The sequence below is a fragment of the Gorilla gorilla genome, chromosome 4 (genome assembly GCF_029281585.2).
Source record: "Gorilla gorilla gorilla isolate KB3781 chromosome 4, NHGRI_mGorGor1-v2.1_pri, whole genome shotgun sequence".
Classification (NCBI taxonomy): Eukaryota; Metazoa; Chordata; class Mammalia; order Primates; family Hominidae; genus Gorilla; species Gorilla gorilla.
Genome location: NC_073228.2, coordinates 49439692 through 49456506, shown reverse-complemented (window position 1 = coordinate 49456506; position 16815 = coordinate 49439692). Strand labels below are relative to the sequence as shown.

General features: G+C 55.0%; 2 protein-coding genes across 3 annotated transcripts; one reads left to right on the top strand and one right to left on the bottom strand.

The window, feature by feature from the left end:
* Nucleotides 1-141: 141 nt before the first annotated feature.
* VAT1 (vesicle amine transport 1) lies at nucleotides 142-8621 on the bottom strand. Its single transcript, XM_004041643.5, has 6 exons — nucleotides 8060-8621; nucleotides 4711-4918; nucleotides 4156-4326; nucleotides 3961-4050; nucleotides 1842-2083; nucleotides 142-1679 (listed from the first exon to the last, which is right to left on the bottom strand). Exons 1-6 carry the CDS (start codon nucleotides 8447-8449, stop codon nucleotides 1596-1598), a joined length of 1185 nt encoding a protein of 394 aa, XP_004041691.3. The 5' UTR covers nucleotides 8450-8621; the 3' UTR covers nucleotides 142-1595.
* Nucleotides 8622-12031: 3410 nt separating this feature from the next.
* On the top strand, nucleotides 12032-16048 carry RND2 (Rho family GTPase 2). Of its 2 annotated transcripts, none has more exons than XM_031011740.3 (5): nucleotides 12032-12265; nucleotides 12780-12867; nucleotides 14003-14112; nucleotides 14881-15015; nucleotides 15252-16048. In XM_031011740.3, exons 1-5 carry the CDS (start codon nucleotides 12164-12166, stop codon nucleotides 15498-15500), a joined length of 684 nt encoding a protein of 227 aa, XP_030867600.1. In that variant the 5' UTR covers nucleotides 12032-12163; the 3' UTR covers nucleotides 15501-16048. The 2 variants fall into 2 exon arrangements, with proteins under 2 accessions (XP_030867600.1, XP_030867601.1); XM_031011741.3 differs by lacking the exon at nucleotides 12032-12265 and adding an exon at nucleotides 12300-12355.
* The last annotated feature ends 767 nt before the right edge of the window (nucleotides 16049-16815 follow it).

Here is a 16815-nt window from a genome sequence, read left to right as displayed (position 1 = left end):
CTTCCTCATTTCACTCATGAAAGGAAACGTGATTTGGGCATGGAAAGAGGCAGGGGGCAGGAAGCAGCCCAGATCTTCTGCTGGCAGCACTAGCCTTCCAGGAGCTCACCTTCTCTCCACTCAGAGGCAACAAGCAGGACCCAGGGTTTGGCTTTTTATTGACACAAACACAAAGGCAGCTGTGGTAATGGGGTGGTGGGGTACACAAAAGCAGAAATCGCACTTCACACATTTAGGCCTCATTTAGACAATGAGGAGGCTGAGCCTGTCCCTCCACCTCCCATTGCAATGGTTGGGGCAATAACCCTCCCTAATCCTAGCTCAGTGAGTAGAGGGAGTGACCTCCCTACCCAGGAAGTCCCCATTTTGGTTGCAATGGCCCAGGTCCTGACCATCCCACTCTGTACTTCCCTGCTCCATCTCCCCACCCATGTAAACAAAGTTTTGGGCTGAGTTTGATAAGCTGCCTCTCTGCTTTGAGAAGGCAGTAGGGCCTCCCCTAACTGCAAGGGGAATGTGCTTGGATTTTTACTTTGGTCCCAGTACAAGAAACAGACAGCACTGCCTTTGAGAGCTCTGGCTAGTAAATGCCACACATATCTGCAAGGCTGAGGAAGCTTCCCCGCCTTTCTCCTCAACCACCATAGAGACAGGACATGGCACAGACCACGATGAGGGCACCTGTTTTTGCCCTGCCTCCCCAGGAGGCTCGGGGCTGCCCCACCCAATGGCACATACACAGATTTTTGGCAGTGTTGTGGGACTGGGGAGGAGCGAAACCCCAGCTCCACCAGAACAAGGAAGGCACTGGGGAGTACGGGGGAGGAGAAGGAGGTGGGAGACAGGATCCTCCCTCCCCGCCGCCACACACACACAAGCACAGGTTTTCGTTGCTAAGGCACTGAGAACAAATCCAGAGAACTCAGTGAAGGGTGGGGGCTCTGTATCCTTCCCAGAGTTGTGACCTAGGGGAGTAGGTCTGATTCCCGCCCTGTTGGAAGAGGCAGCCTTGGTTAAGAATGGCAGAAAACCTGGAGATGGAAGAAGCCCAATTGTGCTTAAGAAGTTGGGGACAGAGGACAGAGATTGGGAACTGGTCAAGCCCAGAGGTGGGCACTGGTCAGCCCAGGCTGAAGGGACACTAGGGAGAGACAGGTACATGCTGGACTCACAGAGATTGGCCCCATATCCTGAGCTGACGTTTCAATTCTTTGGGGAGGTGGCGGGGCAGGGACGGGAGGAAAGATGAGGCAGAGGTGAAAGCACATGGAACACAACAGGGGGGGACTGGCTAACCTTGGCACAAAAGCAGCACAGCAGGCCCGGGGAAAGGGTGGGGGCAGGAAGCAGCCGGCCTCCCTCTGACCCTCCCTGTCGCCTTGGCAGGGCCCAGACATCCAAATGGTCACTTCCCAACCTCTTCAGAGGTCAGGAAGCGGGGAGGGGCAGGGGAGAGTGGTCATCACCACAGAGACCTTCAGGGGAGGGAGGGCAGAGCATTATGACAGAGGCTGAAATGCAAGTCTGGTGGCCAACAGAACGTAGCTTCCCAACTTCTCCCTTCGCTGGTCTCTAGGGTCTCACAGCCACTTGCCCTAGTTCTCCTTCTCTGGCCCTGGAACCAGGAGGACCTTGCCCACATTCTTCTTCTCCTGCATCTGTCTCATGGCATCAGCCACCTGGGGAGGAAGGAAAGATGCGGCTCCCAGTGCTATCCAACCCTCATCCAACAAGAGCCAGTGTGATGCAGGCAGCCCTCCTCTTCTCCAGGAATCTGCCCCTTGGGACCCCAGCCTTCATGAGTCCTACCCAAGCCCTCCCTGCAAAGTCCTCACATTCACCTTCTCGAAGGGCCAGACTGAGTCAATGTGGGGCTTGATGTGGCCCTGGTTGTACAGAGCCAGGAGGCGGGCCACCACACCACTGACCAGCTCCACCTCACCATCCAGGTAGCCCAGGTGGAAGCCACACACAGCCCGGTTGGCCTGCAGCAGCTGCAGAGCTGTCACGCTGAACTGATTCCACCATGTCCGGGCCAGGGCCATCAGGTTCCGTTTGGGGCCCGTGAGCAGGTTGGCCATTCCTGAAGGACAAGGTGACATAGCCTGTGAACCCCCCCAGGCACATCCCTGTGTGTCTGCATCTGTGCTCTCTGTTCCCTGTGATCCCCTTGCAATTCTCCACACCAGTGCCAGGGAGTGATTGGATAGTTCTCAAACTGCTGGTTACCAGGCCCAAACCAACCCTGGCTGACTTTAAATTGCTCTAGGGGCTGGGTGCTGTGGCTCACATCCGTAATCCCAGCACTCTGGGAAGCTAAGGTGGGGGGATCACTTGAGGTCAGGAGTTCGAGACCAGCCTGCCCAAAATGGTGAAACCTTGTCTCTACTAAAAAATACAAAAATTAGCCAGGTGTTGGCCGGGTATGGTGGCTCACGCCTGTAATCCCAGCACTTTGGGAGGCCGAGGTGGGCGGATCACCGGACGTCAGGAGTTCGAGACCAGCCTGACCAACATGGAGAAACCCCGTCTCTACTGAAAATACAAAATTAGCTGGGCATGGTGGTACGTGCCTGTAATCCCAGCTACTCAGGAAGGCTGAGGCAGGAGAATCGCTTGAACCCGGGAGGCAGAGGTTGCAGTGAGCCGAGATCGCGCCACTGCACTTCAGCCTGGGCAAAAAGAGCGAAACTCCGTCTCAAAAAAAAAAAACAAACAAAAAAACCCACAACAATACAAAAATTAGCCAGGTATGGTGGCGTGCGCCCGCAGTCCCAGCTACTTGGGAGGCTAAGGCAGAAGAATTGCTTGAATCCGGGAGGTGGAGGTTGCAGTGAGCCGAGATCGTGTCACTGCACTCCAGCCTGGGTGACAGCCAGACTCTGTCTCAAGAAAAAGAAAAAAAAAAAGCCAGGCGTGGAGATGGGCACCTGTAATTCCAGCTACTCAGGAGCCTGAGGCAGAACTGCTTGAACCAGGGAGGTGGATGCTGCAGAGAGCCGAGGTTGCGCCACTGCACTCCAGGATGGGTAACAGAGTGATACTCTGTCTCAAAAAAAAAAAAAATTGCTCTAATCTTTATGTATTTGCTTGTTTGTTCATTTGTTTGAGTCAGGGTCTCGCTCTGTTGCCCAGGCTGGAGTACAGTGCCACCACACCTGGCTAATTTTTGTATTTTTTGTGGAGATAAGGTTACACCATGCTGACCAGGCTGGTCTCGAATTTCTAGGCTCAAGCCATCCGCCTGCCCTGGCCTTCCAAAGTGCTGGGATTACAGGCATGAGCCACCATGCCTGGCTTATTTTGTTGTATGAAATACTTTTTTAAATGAAAATGCACCCTGCCTAAGATGCTCAGGGAGGTAGGACAGAAAGAAGGCAGGCTGGTTGTTCAAGAATAATCCCCAAACAAGAATGCAGAATTTGGCCAGGCGTGGTGGCTCACGCCTATAATCCCAGCACTTTGGGAGGCTGAGGCGGCTGGATCACCTGAGATCAGGAGTTCAAGACCAGCCTGGCCAACATGGTGAAACACCGCCTCTACTAAAAATACAAAAATTAGTTGGGCGTGGTGGCAGACACCTGTAATTCCAGCTACTCGGGAGGGTGAGGCAGGAGAATCGCTTGAACCCAGGAGGCAGAGGTTGCACTGACCGAGATCATGCCATTAAACTCCAGCATGGGCGACAAGAGCGAAACTCCGTCTCAAAAAAAAAAAAAAAAAAGAATGTAGAATTTACTATCACTCATATGAAAAGTTGTGACAGAGAATGAAAAGAGCTGGTACCCAAGAGTCAGCAATCTGAATGCAGCATACAGGACCATTCCTAACCCTGATTGTCTACAGAGCACCTGAGTCCCTACCCCTTCTTCATTCAAAAGCCCTGGCCTCTATATCCCACCCCTTAGACCCTCCCTCCTGCCCTCACATGCTCTCTCCATCCCTGGCCCACTAACTCACCATAGGTGACGACTTTGCCCATGGGTTTCAGGAGGTTGTAGCCCTTGGCAGTATCTGACCCACCCAGAGGGTCCATGACAATGTCCACTCCTGTCATAGAGTAGGGGAACCCAAGAACAACATTAGGATCCACAGATCTGGAGCTCCCCTCCCTGTCCTGTGCCTCCCTACCCCCTCCCATATTATGCCCCCCACCTTTAGGGGAAATCTTCTTGATCTCATCCACGTAGTCAGTCGTGTGATAGTCGATGGGATGTATGACCCCATTCTCCTTCAGTGCCTCGTGCTTGCTGGCCGAGGCCGTTCCGAACACTGTCACATTCTCCACTGTACGGCACAGCTGCACGGCAGCCATACCCACACCCCCTGCAGCAAGACACCCATAAGCAGGGGATATGGAGTTGCCCTGGCCACCAACCACTCCATTCTAGCCTCCCAGGGACTCAGCCTGTCACCTTCATTTTGCCTACGCTCATTTTAGGGCCGTGTCTAACTTCCATGACTGAGAAGTGGTGGGGAAGGTAGCTAGAGAGGTGGGGGTGTGGGGTGAGGGCACGTTACTAAGGATAGCACACCAGACTAGACCTGGTGCCTGAATGTTACCACGGCAACTACACAGCAGAGGCCTCTGGGAGCCACAGGCCAAGGCAGCCTGGTGTTGCCATGACAACAACCCAGATAGGCTGCAGGGAAGGGGCCTGGAAGGAAATCTGGGTGGGGTAAGGAGTGATAAAGTGAGGGGCCTGTCACCTGCAGCCATGTGTACCAAGACGCTGTGGCCAGGCCGTAGGTTGCCGAAGTCAAAGAGGACCATGTAGGCTGTAATGTAATTGACGAGCAAGGCAGCAGCTTCCTCAAAGGTCATGGCCTCAGGCATCAGGAAGGTCTGGACCGAGGGCACAGTCACCTCTTCCTGCCACATCCCTGACCGGTTCAACACCATCACCCGGTCTCCTGCCTTGAAGAACAGAAGAGTATCATTCAGTCACTCATTCATTCACCCACAGGCTATTTACTGATTTTCCCCTAGGTACAAGGCCACCTTCTTCCAAATGAAGTAGCAGGAGAAGCAGCAATAGTCATGGTAATAATAATAATAACATCATCATCAACAACAATAACAACTCACCTTTACTGAGTGCTGACTGAGGGCCGAGCCCGATTTCAAGTGCTTTATATATAATGCTCATTAACCCTTACATCAGTTCTTTGAGGCAGATACTATCCTTATCATCTTCTTACAGATCTTACATGTCACTATTGTGTAAGATCCCTGAATGCAAGAAGCTTACAGTTAGGGCAGCATGAAGTACTGTGGAAGAGATCTGTGGTTACAAAAGCGGTCTCAACTGTTTACTGACTGTGTGACTTCGGATGCATAAAAATTACTTAATCTTTTTGAGCTCCAGTTTTCCAGCTCCAGTTTTCTTATCTGTCAATTAGGGCAGTTTTTCCAAATGGAAAAAAAAAATTTTAGCACAATGTCTGGCACATAATAAGCACTTAATAATGTTAGCTAATAATAATAATAATAATAATAATAATAATATAATAGCAGCAAGGAAGTCACACAACCAACCAAAAGAAGACGGCACTGTGTGGTCAGGGCCATACCAAAGTGCAGGCAAAGTTCTCTGAGCGCTTACAGCAGGGTGTGGTCACCTCGGGAGAAGTGTGTTCGAGCCAGCACTGGGAGCCCAGAAAACACCTTCACTCAGAGATGGTGCAGGAGGGGCAACAGACAAGAAGGGCTACAGAGGCCTACGCAGCAGTAAAAGGCTTCCCCCCCACCCCCACGAGAGCCTCTGTGCAGGAGGGAAAGGGGACAAAGATAACAGAACCTTTCTCTCCAGCTTAGCAAGTGGGGTCAAGGGAAGGGCAGGGAAAAGGAGGGAGCGTCAGGAGAAAAGACTTCTCTGCGCTCTCTGAAGAGCATGAAGAGGGAGGTGTGGGTGCTGTTCTGGGACAGTCCGGGTCTGTCTTGATCGCTGCCAGGAATGATGGGAATTCTGTATATTAACAAGAGTTAGGGTCCATGGGGAAGGGGGATGGGACTGCCACTTACGCCTTTTTTCATGTCCTCAAGCCCCCACACTCCACTGAATATGAGAACTGGGGGCATGCTGGGGTCTTTCCTTCCAAGTTCTGGCCTGAGATGAGGTCTGGAGAATAAGAACGGAAGCCCTCCACCCAGGGACTCAGGACTAGCAGATACAGAACAACCCAGGAGAGCTGCGAGGAGTGCATTGGTCATTTAGGGTCATGGCCAGTCCCAGATTTGACCCAGAACAAATCTCACTTACCCTGGCTCATGCTAACCCTCAGGCCATCCAAATCAGGGCCAAGACCCCTCCCCAGCCCAGACACCAGGAGGGAGGAGGAGGGAGAGAGAGAGGGAAGGGCCCTCCCCGCAGAATCCAGGCTCTTACATCAGATTCTTGCCCTGGACAGGATATCCTGTATTTACCAGGCGGAAAGTGTATGGAGGGGAGGTGAGGTGGGTGGCCTTCAGCAGTAACATGAACTACAACTACCTCCCGAAAATATTCCTCTTAGACGCCTGCTCAAGAGTGGGATCATTTAGAAGTCAGTTTGAGGGTGGGGCCAGAGCTGAATTCAGAGGAAAGCCTTAAGGAGAAGCTGTTTGCATACAGGATGAATCCAACAAACCTGGCTCCAGAATCGGGCTGGCAGGTCTGCAAGAGGCTGCATCTGAGGGGCCTCTCTTTGAGGGGTCTGATTTAAAAAGGAAACTCCTGGCCGGGCACAGTGGCTTATGTCTGTAACCCCAGCACTTAGGGAGGCCGAGGTGGGCAGATCACCTGAGGTCGGGAGTTCGAGACCAGACTGACCGACATGGAGAAACCCCATCTCTACTAAAATACAAAATTAGCCAGGCATGGTGGCGCATGCCTGTAATCCCAGCTACTCGAGAGGCTGAGGCAGGAGAATCGCTTGAACCCGGGAGGCAGAGGTTGCGGTGAGCCGAGATCGCGCCATTGCACTCCAGCCTGGGGAACAAGAGCGAAACTCCGTCTAAAAAAAAAAAAAAAGAAAAAGAAAAAGAAAAAAAAAGAAACCTCTAAACAAATGGCGTGCTGAGGCCTCATCCCAGGTCTCTCAAAAAGCTGATCATTTTGAGCTCTCTGGTGTCCAGGGTTGTGGCCAAGATTAATGACAAATGAGAAGGAGAAACAGGCCTGCAGACTTGGCCAACCAGTTCAAGGCGCCACACCTCTCCGTTCCAGTCCAAACCCCTGGCACCGGGGTTTCTGAAGTGGGGGTCCTCTGCAGGAGGAAGGCAGAGGTGGGTCCCCCCTTCCACTCCCCGCCCCAGGCATTCCCAAGGGCAGCCCCGGGTCGTGGCCCGATGGCTGAGGGCTGAGTCACAGGAGGAGGAGATACTGCAGTCACGGGAGACACAGAGCCCAAGACAAAGATCGGATGACCCAATCCCGCCTACCCCACCCCAAAATCAGATCGGCGGTGTAAGGCTGGTGGCGGTGGGGTAGCAAAGGCTGTCTCTCCTCCGTGATGGGCGTGTCTCGTCTCTTTGGCCTTGCTTTGGGAGGGGCCGCCTCACACCCCCACAGACCACGGGGCTGCATGTGACCAGGACTCTGGCACGGCCGCTGTGCCCCCGCCCAACCCCGACGACATAGCCCCTCAAGCTCCCTCGGGGAAAGGGGGCACTAACCGTCACTCATAGTCACAGACCACAATTACCCAGAGAGTGTTTGGTGGGTAGGGGTACAGGTGTGGTTTTAATGGGGGGGGGGGTGGTGGGTGGGGACGGTAGTGTGGTTGTGCGCATGCGCCTGGGCACCTTATTGTTTTCCCCCCCCACCAGCACAGCTTCTGGGCGGCGGCCACAACTAAAAATGGTTGGGGAAGGGGCGATAATTTCGTCTCCCCTCCCCACATAAATGCCGCTCTCCAGGAGCCCCCAAACACAAGTTCCTTGGCTACGCTTTCCACGCTCGTGCACCCAGGTCCTCGCCAGTTTCTCCCGCCCTGCCACACCCCCGGCGCCCGCCCACTCGTGCCCCACTGCCCAGTGGCCTGCGCAGCCCTGCCCTGCCCTACGCAACCCGCTCACCTTGCGGTCGCTGACTCCCTCGCCCACTGCGATCACAACACCCGCGCCCTCCATGCCCGGAGTGACAGGCAGCGGCGGGAGACGGTCGTACAGCCCCTGCCTAGCCATGAGGTCTGCGAAGTTGAGCCCGCAGGCCCGCAAACGCAGCGTCAGCTGGCCGGGCCCAGGGGCCGGGGGCGCTGCCGGCCGGCTCTGCAGCTTCACCTTGTCGTAGCCTCCAAAGCCGGTGAGCACTAGGCAGCGCAGCAGTGGCGGCGAGGCGGCGGCGGCGGCGGCGGCCCCTTCGGAGGCCGCGGGCTGCTGGGGGTCGCTCGCTGCCTCGGTTTTCGGAGGCGGCGAAGAGGCGTCTTCCCCGGTGGCTGCCTCGGCTACCTCTCTCTCGGCGGACATGGCTGGGACTCCCGACGAGAGCGCACAGCTGGATGCAGAGTGCACAGCTGGGGAAGGCGGAACGCGTCGGAAAGAGCCGCGGCTGCGGGATCCAGCGGGAGGGGCGGGGCGCCGGGCGAGGCGGGGCCTCGCGCTCAGCCTTAAAGGGCCAGGGCCACAGTGGCGCAAGCTGGGAGAGCACGAAAAGGGGCACCAGGAACGTCTGTGCTCTTGGGATCAAGCCGACTGTGATTTATTTATTCATAGTAAACCTTATTCAAATTAAAAACTATTTTAAGGGATAGGCCTGGCGCGGTGGCTCACGCCTGTAATCCCAACACTTTGGGAGGCCGAGGCTGGTGGATCATTTGAGGTCAGGAGTTCAAGACCAGCCTGGCCAACATGGTGAAACCCCCATCTTTACTAAAAATAAAAAAATTAGCCGGGCGGTAGTGGCGCGCGCCTGTAATCTCAGCTACTTGGGAGGCTGAGGCAGAGGAATCGCTTGAGCCTGGGAGGCGGAGGTGAGCCGAGATCGCGCCACTACACTCCAGTCTGGGCAACAGAGTGAGACCCTGTTAAAAAAAAAAAAAAAAAGGGCTGGGCGGCGTGGCTCACGCCTGTAATCCCAGCACTTTGGGAGGCCGAGGCGGGTGGGTGGATCACCTGAGGTCAGGAATTCGAGACCAGCCTGACCAGTATGGTGAAACCCCAGCTCAACTAAAACTACAAAAATTAGCCAGGCATGGTGGCAGGTGCCTATAGTCCCAGCTACTAGGGAGACGGAGGCTGGAGAATTGCTTGAACCCAGGAGGCGGAGGTTGCAGTTAGCCAAGATCGTGCCGCTGCACTCCAGCCTGGGCGACAGAGGGAGACTCCATCTCGAAAAAAAAAAGGCCGGGCGCGGTGTCTCACGCCTGTAATCCCAGCACTTTGGGAGGCCGAGGCGGGCAGATTACGAGGTCAGGAGATTCACCTGGCTAACACGGTGAAACCCCGTCTCTACTAAAAAATACAAAAAATTAGCCAGGCGTGGTGGCAGGCGCCTGTAGTCCCAGCTACCTGGGAGGCTGACGCAGGAGAATGGCATGAACCCAGGAGGCAGAGCTTGCAGTGAGTCGAGATCGTGCCACTGCACTCCAGCCTGGGCTACAGAGCAAGACTCCGTCTCAAAAAAAAAAAAACAAAAAAAAAGTTAAGGAACAGTCCCAAAACTTGAACTTACATCAGATTTGGAGTTAACTTATATCAGATTTGGAGTTAGCCACCTGTGGACTGGAGTCCAACTACATTGTGTCTCAGGCTCTGACTCTACGTTTATGTAACCCAGGCAGGGATGAGACTTAATTCACTGTGGTCTTGCAGTGGCAAAGTAGAAGCATGGAGACCAAGCCTTTAAAACTTTCTGACTTTGGTGTTAACGTTCTGTTCCTCATTTTCCCTTCTGTAACACAGTGATGATGCTGCGTGCTCTAGTTATATTTATATTTTTATTTTTTTGATACAGGGTCTCACTCTGTCACCCAGGCTGAGCAAGGTGGGGCGATCACAGCTCCCTACAGCCTGAAACTCCCGGCTTCAAGCAATCCTCCCGCCTCAGCCTCCTGAATAGCTGGGACCACAGGCATGTGTCACCACGCCCGGCTAACTTTATGTTTTACTGCTCTTTGCAGAGCAGGGCTACCCCATAGGCAGCGTGCCTAAAGTGGCCAAACCTAGCTAAGTTTTGATTTTTTTTTCTAGAGAGAGGGTCTCGCTAATGTTGCCCAGGATGGCCTCAAACTCCTGCACGCAAGCAAGCCTTGGCCTCCCAAAGTGCTGAGTTTACAGGCGTGAGCCACCGCGCCCAGCTTCTAGTTATCTTTACAGAATTATTTGCAGCATATATTATTGACTCGAATTGCCTCGATATAAAAAAGCACTTTTTTTTTTTTTCGAAACTCTATTGCCCAAGCTGGAGTGCAGTGAGGCAATCTCGGCTCACTGCCACCTCCACCTCCCGGGTTCAAGCGATTCTCCTGCCTCAGCCTCCCGAGTAGCTGGGACTACGGGCACTCGCCACCACGCCCGGCTACTTTTTGTATTTTTAGTGGAGACGGGGTTTCCCCATGTTGGCCAGGCTGGTCTCAAACTCCTGACCTCAGATATCCACCCGCCTCGGCCTTCCAAAGTGCTGGGATTACAGGCGTGAGCCACCGTGCCTGGCCAAAAAAAGCACTTTTAAAAGGTAAAAGATGGCCGGGCACGGTGGCTCACGCCTGTAATCCCAGCACTTTGGAAGGCCGAGGCGGGTGGATACCTGAGGTCAGGAGTTTGAGACCAACCTGGCCAACATGGTGAAATCCCGTCTCTACTAAAAATACAAAAATTAGCTGGGCATGGTGGCGCACGTCTGTAATCCCAGCTACTTGGGAGGCTGAGGCAGGAGAATCGGTCGAACCCGGGAGGCGGAGGTTGCAGTGCGCTGAGATCGCGCCACTGCACTCCAGCCTGCCCGACAGAGCGAGACTCCGCCTCAAAAAAAAAAAAAAAAAAGGGTAAAAGATGCCATGCAAATACGTATCAGTGGTTTGATTATTGCTAGACTTTTTTTTTTTTTTGAGACGGAGTATTGCTCTATCGCCCAGGCTGAAGTGCAGTGGCACGATCTCGGCTCACTGCAAGCTCCGCCTCCCGGGTTCACGCCATTCTCCTGCCTCAGCCTCCCGAGTAGCTGGGATTACAGGCGCCCACCGTGCGGGTTTCACCGTGTTAGCCAGGATGATAGTCTCGATCTCCTGACCTCTTGATCCGCCCGCCTCGGCCTCCCAAAGTGCTGGTATTACAGGCGTGAGCCACCACACTCGGCCTATTGTTAGACTCTTAATCAAGCCTGACTTTTGGGTTTAGCTCTGGCTCCAGCAGAGCAACTCTGGCGGTTGGTTCTTTCTCTTCCTTATCTCCTTGTCCCCAAGCATCCACCAGAGGACGCAGCTCCCCCAAAACTTTCCACCCAGTGCTTGGCTGGAGGAACTCAGTCCACGCTTCTCTGCTAGTCTAGGCCCGCGGTTAAGTCAATGCAACCGGAGACCCGGCTGCCCGTTGCCATGGGGACGGAAAGCTATGATGTCACCACCGTCCGGGTGGGTGTGCTGGGGTTCACCCTCCCATTTCCCCAAGACCCCCTGCCAGGACATGGGCGGAGGCGGGAGAGAAAACCAAAAAGGCTCCCTCCTTCCCCTTAGCATCTCTCTCCCGCCGTGTTCAGGAAGTGGATGGCTGCCCCAGCTCTTGTCCGCACTGGTACACCTGCGTGCACGCGTGGGTACACAGCAGGCCCGAGCTTCGCGCTTGTGCCGCTCATATTCTACCCCTAAGAACTTCGCTTGAACTCTGCCCTGCCCTTATATCCGAGAAAGTCAAATAAGCCCAGTTCGGCCTGTCCCAAACCGGCAGGGGCCCCTCAGACCACACCGGCGGGCTGGACCCCGGCTCTGGGGCCTCTGTTCCCAGGGCTCCGCCCAGATCTTCTGGGCCCCGCCCCCCGGCTGCGGGGGTGGGAGGCGGGGCCGGGGGGCGCGGCCGCCTGGCTGGGGGCGGGGCGGAGGGGGGGCCGCGTACCCGGGGCGGGGGCTCGGCGCGGGCCCGCGAGATGCCGGTGTTGGCGGCCAGAGCGGCTGCAGTTGCAGCGGCGGGGGAGGCGGCGGCGGGGCCCGGTAGAGGGGTGGCGTGGGGGACCGGCGCGTAGCCGGGACCATGGAGGGGCAGAGCGGCCGCTGCAAGATCGTGGTGGTGGGAGACGCAGAGTGCGGCAAGACGGCGCTGCTGCAGGTGTTCGCCAAGGACGCCTATCCCGGGGTGAGGGACCTGCGTCTTGGGAGGGGGACGCTAAGGCTGCTGGGGGGTGGGTGACAGGGGCCCTGGCGACGGATGGGAATGGGTACTCGGGTAACCAGGGACAAGAGACAGGGGGTCGGAGGACGCGGGGAGGCCTTGAGGGCTCAGGAAGGACTTCAGAGGATTGGGGTGGGAGGAATTAGGGAGCAGGGTGAGATGGATGGGGTTTGGGAGAACGAGAGCATCCGGGAGGGAGGGCGAGGGGAATGTCGGAGGTCCTGGGCAATGGAGAGGGGAAGAACTAGGGGGCTGAAGGGACCAGAAGGGAACAGGAGGAGGTCTGGGAGCTTAGCAGAGATTCTGCAGGGGGGGGGGGGGGGAGGGGGGCAGGAGCTCCCGGGATCTCCCCTTTGCCCAATCCCAGACCAACTTGTGTCCAGGGGCTGGGCTGGACGGGGTGTGGGAGTGAGGAGGGCATTTATCTGGGGTGAGGACTTGGAGAGATGATCTCATCTGGATCCATCCGTGTCTGCAGAGTTATGTCCCCACCGTGTTTGAGAACTACACCGCGAGCTTTGAGATCGACAAGCGCCGCATTGAGCTCAACATGTGGGACACTTCAGGTAGCCAAGTCCCTGGGGGTCACCCTGACTTCCAAGGTGGCCCACTCTGTCCCCTCCCTTGGTTAGACCCTTAGGTTCCAGGTAAGCCCAGCCCATCCATCCAATTCCAACAGGAAGGAAAAATCAATATTCTGCTAAAATCCAGGGAAACTGAGGTAGAACTTGCAGAGCCTGACAGAAACCATGTCCTGAAGGAGAAAGCCTAGGATCTGAGCCCCTCAGCTGGGTCCTGCCTACCTGGGAAAGTTGGGAAGGAATGGCTTTTAATTTGGAACATGTTCCTTCAGAGATTAAGACTGGGTTTATAAAAGACATTTAGAGGCCAGGCACGGTGGCTCACGCCTGTAATCCTAGCACTTTGGGAGGCCGGGGTGGGGGGATCACCTGAGGTCAGGAGTTTGAGACCAGCCTGGCCAACATGGTTGAAACTCCGTCTCTACTAAAAATACAAAAATTAGTCGGGCATGTGGCACGTGCCTGTAATCTCAGCTACCAGGAGGCTGAGGCAAGAGAATCGCTGGAACCTGGGAGGCGGAGGCTGCAGTGAGCCGAGATCATGCCGCTGCACTCCAGCCTGAGCGATAGAGCGAGACTCCGTCTCAAAAAATAAAAAAGCAGAAAAGACATTTAGAATGTCTTGAGTGAGGGGTGGTCAGGAGGCTGTTTCTCTCCATTGAACTAGAGAAATCTGAGGTCAAGTCCCAGGAGAATGGGAGAATGCTCTCCCTGCCACTGCTCTTTTCCTCCTCCCAACATAAGGAGGGTTTTTATTTTTACAAGAGTTCCCTTCAGGGCTTTAGACTGCCAAAGCCCAGAAAGCACATGCAACATTTTATGAGAATGTCTATAGATTTTATGAGCTTCTCAAAGGGGTCCAAACCTCAGTCAAGAATAAAAATTATTACTTTTTAAACCACTAGGGAAGCAGAGAGCCGTTTCCCACCATCTGACCTCCCTTCTGCCCGCTCCCCCACTTGGGAAACCCAGACTCCATGATGGGTATTAATGATGGGTATTAATGGTTGCTTTTTTCCATTCTCTGCTCCCAGCATCCCTTGACCAGGATCTGTAAGGTCTCCCATTCCCTTCCAGGCCTCCCATCCACTCAGGCCCCTCATGCCCTGTCTTCCTTCAGGTTCCTCTTACTATGATAATGTCCGGCCTCTGGCCTATCCTGATTCTGATGCTGTGCTCATCTGCTTCGACATTAGCCGACCAGAAACACTGGACAGTGTTCTCAAGAAGGTGGGAGCCTGGGGAAATAGGGCAGCTAGACTGAGGGGGACCAGACCACCATGGTCCTGACATAACATGGGCCAGGAGGAGGGAGTGATGGCTGGGGTATGGCCATCAGCTGGTTAGCGAGTGAAGCTCTCATCCCTGCCACCCCTGCCTCCAGCCCCCATCCCTCCCAGCCACCCCTTTCCTGAAAGTCCTCAGAGCTGGATACAGCAGCTAGGGGAGGTGGGGGAGTGAAGGGAGAAGCACTCACAGGATTCCTTCTCTGCTCTTCCAACTCCTTGGCAGTGGTAGTCCCAGATGGAGGGGATGGGATGGGAAGGCTGATCCTGAAGCTCAGGAAAGCCCTGTGGCCTCCTCTCCAGGCCCCAGTTTCCATGACAAAAGCCAGGGGTGAATGGACAGAAGTCAGCTAGGGCAGCCCCAGTTCCCAGGTGGGGGAGGGGAGGGCGGGATAAATTTGTTCCCAGGAGAGAGTATGGGAAAGGCGAGTAGGAATGGGAAGTTTCCAGGCTGGCAGACTCTTCATAGCCACTGAAGGAGAAGAGTCCACAGGCCCACGCCAGCCCTCTCCTCCCCGCTGCTTCTCTCTCACCCCATCCTGCTCTCAAACCAAGCCTAGCATTCTCACCTCCTTCCTCATGTGGGAGAGTCCTGAGGGATACATGGTTTCTGCGTGCTTGAGGAAGAGAGGGCACACTGCTGGCATGGCACAAAGGCTCACGCTGTGCCTCCCTCCACCCCTCCACAATTCTCTTTTCTTCTCCTACATAGTGGCAAGGAGAGACTCAAGAGTTCTGCCCCAATGCCAAGGTTGTGCTGGTTGGCTGTAAACTGGACATGCGGACTGACCTGGCCACACTGAGGGAGCTGTCCAAGCAGAGGCTTATCCCTGTTACACATGAGCAGGTGGGACCCTTGACGTCTGACCTCATCCCAGCCTAGACCTGTCACCTCTGCCCCTTCAGTCTCTGATTTGAAAACACCTTACCTGGCTCATCCTTTGTTCTGGCCTGTGACCTCTGACCTGATCCCTTGACTGCCCCCAGCCTTGACATTCAACCCCAGCCCACAGCCTCCATGCCCCTTTCTAAGCTGCAGGCTAAGACCTATAACTTTCTCCCATGCACTCCTTCCTTTTCCAGGGCACTGTGCTGGCCAAACAGGTGGGGGCTGTGTCCTATGTTGAGTGCTCCTCCCGGTCCTCTGAGCGCAGCGTCAGGGATGTCTTCCATGTGGCTACAGTGGCCTCCCTTGGCCGTGGCCATAGGCAGCTGCGCCGAACTGACTCACGCCGGGGAATGCAGCGATCCACTCAGCTGTCAGGACGGCCAGACCGGGGGAATGAGGGCGAGATACACAAGGATCGAGCCAAAAGCTGCAACCTCATGTGAGGGGCTAGGAGAGGGCAGAGTGTGAAGAGGGGTGGTGAGGGACACAATTGTTCCCCTGCCTGCGCCCAGGCTTCTTGACCTCCTGATCCTGGCTGGGAAGTCAGGGCAGGCAGAGCGAGCAATTCTGGGCAGGGGAGCTGGAGGGCAGAAGGGTATCATCGTTTCTCACCTCCTCCTCCCTCCTCTTCTCCAGTGGATGTTGAGGGAACTAACAGGGCTGGCATCTGGGGCATGAACTGGGATGCGGCAGGTGGGCGTTAGGGAAGCTGGTATCAAATGGTGACCTTGGTGGAGTCTCCTATGTGAAGAGTACCCTCCCTCTCCACCCCCAGTCCCCATATCCTGGTTCTGGCCCAAGGAAAATGTCCATTCTATGACCTTCTCTTTTCCTCTCCTCTCACTTCTGCAGCTATTCTCACACATCTAACCTCTAGGCAACATGCACTAAATTCAAAAGCAAGGATAAGCCCTTGCCCCCCATCAGTCCACCAGCCCTAGAACCTCCCTTGCCTCAACAGTCACCCAATAAAGCCCACGTCCATGGAAAACGGCTGTGGCTTTAGTTTTGTTCCTTTTTAAAAAAATCAATCTACCAATCTCTAGCAGTAAGAGGGAAAGTTAGACCTCAGCTGGGGAACTTTCCTGTCCATGTCCACAGATAGAGCAGAGGACAAAGCCATAGGTTGGATTAGAAGTGTCCTTTTAGGAGTCAGAGTTGGGAGAAGGAGACATCCTGGGACTGTTCATCCTAGTTAATGAAGTGGGCAATTCTCAGGCCATTAGGGGGTTTTAGAGCAGACCGATATATAATTAGTCAGCATTTCTCAGCCCAGCCAGGCCTGCTGCTAGTGTGGGAGGGGTCCTGCTCACCATCTGTACCCCTGGCTTGGAGCCTGCTGGTGCCCTGGGGGTTGTGGGGATAAGGAGGCACCAGGCCGGGCGCGGTGGCTCACGCCTGTAATCCCAGCACTTTGGGAGGCTGAGGTGGGCGGATCACAAGTTCAGGAGATCGAGACCATCCTGGCTAACACGGTGAAACCCCATCTCTACTAAAAATACAAAAAATTAGCCGGGCGCGGTGGCAGTGCCTGTAGTCCCAGCTGCTCGGGAGGGAGGCTGAGGCAGGAGAATGGTGTGAACCCGGGTGAACCTGGGAGGCGGAGCTTGCAGTGAGCCGAGATTGCGCCACTGCATTCTAGCCTGGGTGACAGAGCAAGACTCTGTCTCCAAAAAAAAAAAAAAAAAAAAAGGCATCAAAAGCCTCCACATCACAGAAGCTACCCCTGTACAGCGTGAAGTTTCCTAAGAGGTCAGT

Coding starts and splice junctions, on each gene's coding strand:
- VAT1 (XM_004041643.5), bottom strand. CDS start 8,449: ATGTCCGCCGAGAGAGAGGTAGCCGAGGCAGCCACCGGGGAAGACGCC. Junction 4,327..4,710: donor CTTGGTACACATGGCTGCAG/GTGACAGGCCCC, acceptor GTCTTGCTGCAG/GGGGTGTGGGTATGGCTGCC. Junction 4,051..4,155: donor CAAGAAGATTTCCCCTAAAG/GTGGGGGGCATA, acceptor ACTCTATGACAG/GAGTGGACATTGTCATGGAC.
- RND2 (XM_031011740.3), top strand. CDS start 12,164: ATGGAGGGGCAGAGCGGCCGCTGCAAGATCGTGGTGGTGGGAGACGCA. Junction 12,868..14,002: donor CAACATGTGGGACACTTCAG/GTAGCCAAGTCC, acceptor GTCTTCCTTCAG/GTTCCTCTTACTATGATAAT. Junction 14,113..14,880: donor TGGACAGTGTTCTCAAGAAG/GTGGGAGCCTGG, acceptor TCTCCTACATAG/TGGCAAGGAGAGACTCAAGA.